The 5,000-nt window shown below is 49.9% G+C and overlaps 1 protein-coding gene across 1 annotated transcript in view; it reads left to right on the top strand.

The window, feature by feature from the left end:
* cdh23 (cadherin-related 23) overlaps positions 1-5,000 on the top strand; it is a 209,271-nt gene that overhangs the window by 134,553 nt on the left and 69,718 nt on the right. Inside the window, exon 21 of the mRNA XM_061227464.1 lies at positions 4,096-4,285. Within this exon, the coding sequence (XP_061083448.1) occupies positions 4,096-4,285 (190 nt within the window). The remainder of the gene's footprint in view (positions 1-4,095; positions 4,286-5,000) is intronic.

The following is a 5,000-nucleotide window of genomic DNA, read 5'->3' as shown; positions in this document are numbered from 1 at the left end:
TTGGTTCTGTACAGAGTAGGGGTCCAGAGGAGGATGGAGGCGAGTCTGGTTCTGTACAGAGCGGGGAGGTCAGGGGGAGAATGGTGGTGTGGGGTTGGTTCTGTACAGAGCGGGGCAGTCTGGGGGAGAATGGTGGCGTGGGGTTGGTTCTGTACAGAGAGTAGGTTGGGGGAGAATGGTGGCGTGGGGTTGGTTCTGTACAGAGTGGGGGTCCAGAGGAGGATGGAGGCGAGTCTGGTTCTGTACAGAGCGGGGAGGTCTGGGGGAGGATGGAGGCGAGTGGTTCTGCGCTGAGGTCGGGGGAGGAGGTACAGGCGGTGATATACTGGAGGTGACAGTGCCCCTTTCCCTCGGAGCTGTTCATCTGTCAGAGCGGCCCTCTGTGAGAGGCTGGCAGGCTGGGGCCCGGGGCCTGTGATTTGTGGACTGTTGTTGGTGGACCTGACATCACCCCATGCATCCTTCAGCTCGCCGTGTGACCCGCGTTGTACAGTGTGTGTGAACACCAGAGTCCGTCAGTGATTCATCGCCCTGTGACTGACTCATGGCTCCAGAACTTTCCACAAAGTACCGGGTCAGACCACAGGAACTTGTGTGTATAGAAATATCTGAGCTGCGTTGGGTTTAAAATGGACGTATTTCTGAGAGAAACTCTGATGTTCTCCACTCCTGCACGTTGCTAGGATGGATACGAGTGTTTGCTAAGTAACAGTGATCTAATTTCCTGCTCAACAAAAGGATTCGTAGACATGGGGCTTGACAGGCAGGACTCTCGTGGTTGAGAAAATCATACGATGCACGAAGAAAAAGCTCTTTGTCAGCCAAAATGGCTCTTTGTCTGGGACACTTTGTTTGTCACACTTCACATCTATGATAGATGGTTCCATAAAGAACTAAAGTGGAATGGAGCCAAATAACCCTTTCACAACTATTTTTTTCAAAGAGTGTATGACACAGTTATATGAGTAAGTTTAAACATTTTTGTGTTTAATGAAAGAAACACATAACAGCTGTTCTACACTTTAAACTTAAAAAACTTAATCCACAACCAATACACAGAATATCTCTCATGCAGTTGGAGAAGCGAGTGGACAGACAGACAGTCTAAACCCACAGACAGACAGACAGACAGACAGACAGTCTAAACCCACAGACAGACAGACAGACAGTCTAAACCCACAGACAGACAGACAGACAGTCTAAACCCACAAACAGACAGACAGACAGACAGACAGTCTAAACCCACAAACAGACAGACAGACAGACAGTCTAAACCCACAGACAGACAGACAGACAGTCTAAACCCACAAACAGACAGACAGACAGACAGACAGACAGACAGTCTAAACCCACAGACAGACAGACAGACAGACAGTCTAAACCCACAGACAGACAGGCAGACAGACAGACAGTCTGAACCCACAGACAGACAGACAGACAGTCTAAACCCACAGACAGACAGACAGTCTAAACCCACAGGCAGACAGACTGTCTAAACCCACAGGCAGACAGACAGACAGGTAGACGTGCAGGCAGAAGCGGTCGTAAACGGGTAAACGTGTTGCTATCTTGACTCGAACTTGCCACGGAGGCATGTCTCTGCAGTGCTTTGCTGCTAATTAAACCCCCCGATTGTCCATTAATTAATGAAGTGCCGGTGAGTGTAATTAATGGGGTCCAACTGGTAATTAAAATGTAGCCCGCAGCCCAACACATACTTAATTACCCCACTGAGCACTGAGAGGAGAGGTGTGCCTTTGTCTGAGAGAGAGAAAGAAAGATGGAGAGAGGTAAAAAGAGAGGACTGGAACTGTGACTCACTCTGTTTTTATCACTCTCTCCCTCCTTTCTCTCTCCCTTCCCCCTCCCTCCTTCTCTCTCTCTCTCTCTCTCTCTCTCTGCCACTTATCTCTCAGTTAGCTCAATTAAGAAGCTGCTAATTACATCTCATTACTTACGTCTGTCGTGCCGGTGACATTTTGCCCATTACCTGGGTAAACTGATCCTCGCCGGAACATTGCTCACGGGATTAAACCCCACGACCTCCCGGCTGCGCTGCGGCACGCTGGGTAATGTGATCAGGTGTGGTCACGTCGTTTTACAGTGGAAGGCGCAGGGTCGCCCGCTAAACCCCCGCCAAGCGGAAGAAGGGTGCTTTATTGCCTCTTTATCCAGATTTGGGACGCCCAATCGTATTCACCCGGCTCTGCCAACTGCTGTCTCCCGTGCTGATTTAGGAGGACGCAGGTGAGCGCCTATGAGTCAGACCGAGTGTGGTCAAAGCCATGTCTGTCTTAACAAGTGTTTTTAAAAGTCTTTTAATTTCTTTCTCGAGTAGAAAATATTAGCTTGTTTTAAGTTACTGTTCACAACTTCGCAAATCTTGAAAGGAGTTAAACTTCCTCATCTCATTGGCAGTTTTTTGTCTCATTGAGCAAAAAAAAGTAATATAAATAAGATTTTGAGAAGTCTAAATTAATCACGTAAAACTACATTCTCAGTAAAATGTTTGTATTTGCTGAAAGGCCCAAAATAAATTCAATTGACCAGCCCTAACTCGGACATCACCCCAGCTTTGGTGATGAATCAGAACCCTTCCCCCCCTCTCTGGGTTGTTCCACGGCTGAATTTGTGTCCTGCCTCCAGCCATAGTTGACACTGGCCAGATTTGTTGCCAGCTCCATCGTCGCGCTAGAACAGTCCTTCAGCAGGATGAGCCAACCAGCCGTGCTCACACCGCCCAGAACGCTTCCAGAAGGTTCCATCACACTCAGATATACAGCCTTCATTGGTGTTAACACTAAAACCCCATTCCTCACCGTTCCTCATCTTTATAGCCTCTGTGGTATTCAAGTCTTAACTCTGACAGCCGAGAGTATCGCGTACAGACAGTGTGTCCAGTATATTCTCATACGTAGGTTAATATGACCGCTCCCACACAGCTTGCCAAGCGAGGTAGAGAAACTATCCCAAAATGCATTCTCCGCAATTACCTTTACGCACTCACCGTTTCTCTCTCTCTCTCCCTCTCCCCTTTCTCTCTCTCTCCCCGCTCTCTCTCTCCCTCTCCCCCTCTCTCTCTCTCCTCCCTCCCCCTCTCCCCCTCTCTCCCTCTCTCTCTCTGTCTCTCCACCTCTCTCTCCCTCTCCCCCACTCTCTCTCTCCCCCTCTCTCTCTCACCCCTCTCTCTCCCTCTCTCTCCCTCTCTCCCCCCTCTCTCTCTCTCTTTCTCTCTCTCTCTCTGTTTTTCCCTAATCAATGAGACACAGACGTGTCTGCCTTTTCTCTAAATAATTAAACACCTGAAAAACCTCTCTTCCTCTAATGACCAATTAACCTGTTTTGAGCATTTCTTTGTCAGCGGTGGGAATATTTCACGAGCACTCTCTTTTTTAAAACACACACTGTTCTCGCCGTCTCTGCGACTCCATTCATAAATCACTCGCCAGGCAGGCCGGCTGAGAGAGAGGCAGGCCGGCTGAGAGAGAGGCAGGCCAGCTCTTTCCCTGTCCTCTCACCTTCTCTCTCCCTCTGAGGACAGCGGAAGGGACTGGGCTGCAATTCCCACTTTCCACCAGCAGGGGGACCGCGTGTCCACGTTCGTTTCAACTGACCTCACTTGATGCGAAAGTTTCTGCTTGCGTTATTTGTTCCCTGATTTCCCTCCTGTCGTTCTTTACCCCCATATTTGTTCTTCGTCTCCTTTGCCATCCCCCCTTTCCCCCACCTTATGATGTTCTCTCCCACTCCGCCTACCTCCTCTCTTTCACTCTTCTACTCTTCCCCCTCTCAAATCAAATTCTAATTCAAAATGCTTCATTGACAAGATACAAGTGATGTTGCACAAAAAGAACATCAAACATACACCATTGAACACATGAACGTACAGTATTTGGGGACATGCAGTTTACAGGCATACATGTGTAGGCCTACCCAAATAGGCTCTCTGGTTGTCTCTCTGTTTGTGGCAAGCAGTAAAACAATTAGCAGCTTTTCTGATGAATTTTCCTTTTGGTGGCCATTTAGACGTTCAAATTGCGGGCATAATTAGTGAACTTTGAGCAGAAGGTTTGTGACTCTCTCTCCTCTCTCCAGGTCCTGGCGGTGGACCCGGATAACGGGGATAACGGGACGGTGGTGTACAGCATCAGCCCGGCGAACCCCTTCTACAACATCAACAGCAGCACCGGCAAGATCCGCACCAGCGGCGTGGTGCTGGACCGGGAGAGCCCCAACACCAAGGACACGCAGCTCATGAGGACCATCGTGGTGTCTGCCACGGACCGTGAGTCAGACCCCGCGCCCGTTTGTCTGTCCGTCCGTCTGTCTGTCTGTCTGTGTGTCTGTCCGTCTGTCTGACTCTCCCCACGTCCGTCCGTCTGTCTGTCAGTCAGACTCTCCCCAAGTCCGTCTGTCTGTCTGTCTGTCTGTCAGACTCTCCCCACGTCCGTCCGTCTGTCTGTCAGTCAGACTCTCCCCAAGTCCGTCTGTCTGTCTGTCTGTCTGTCTGTCTGTCTGTCAGTCAGACTCTCCCCACGTCCGTCCGTCTGTCAGTCAGACTCTCCCCACGTCCGTCTGTCCGTCTGTCAGATTCACCCCACATCTCTCTGTCTGTCCGACTTTCAGATTCTCTCTCTGTCTGTCTGTCCGTCTGTCTGTCTGTCTGACTCGCCCCACATCTGTCTGTCTGTCAGACTCTCCCCACATCTGTCTGTCTGTCAGACTCTCCACACGTCCGTCCGTCTGTCTGTCTGTCTGTCTGTCAGACTCTCCCTGCGTCTGTCCGTCTGTCTGTCTGTCAGATTCTCCCCACATCTCTCTGTCTGTCCGACTTTCAGATTCTCTCTGTCTGTCTGTCAGATTCTCCCCACATCTCTCTGTCTGTCCGACTTTCAGATTCTCTCTCTGTCTGTCTGTCTGTCTGTCTTTCAGATTATCTCTTTCTCTTCCCTGCTGCAAAATCCAGCTATGCCACCTGACCAGTTGAAAAATTGAGCTGC

Source organism: Conger conger, chromosome 18 (genome assembly GCF_963514075.1).
Source record: "Conger conger chromosome 18, fConCon1.1, whole genome shotgun sequence".
In the NCBI taxonomy this organism is placed as follows: Eukaryota; Metazoa; Chordata; class Actinopteri; order Anguilliformes; family Congridae; genus Conger; species Conger conger.
Note: the sequence above shows the minus strand (reverse complement) of the source record. Positions and strands in the feature narration are given on the sequence as shown.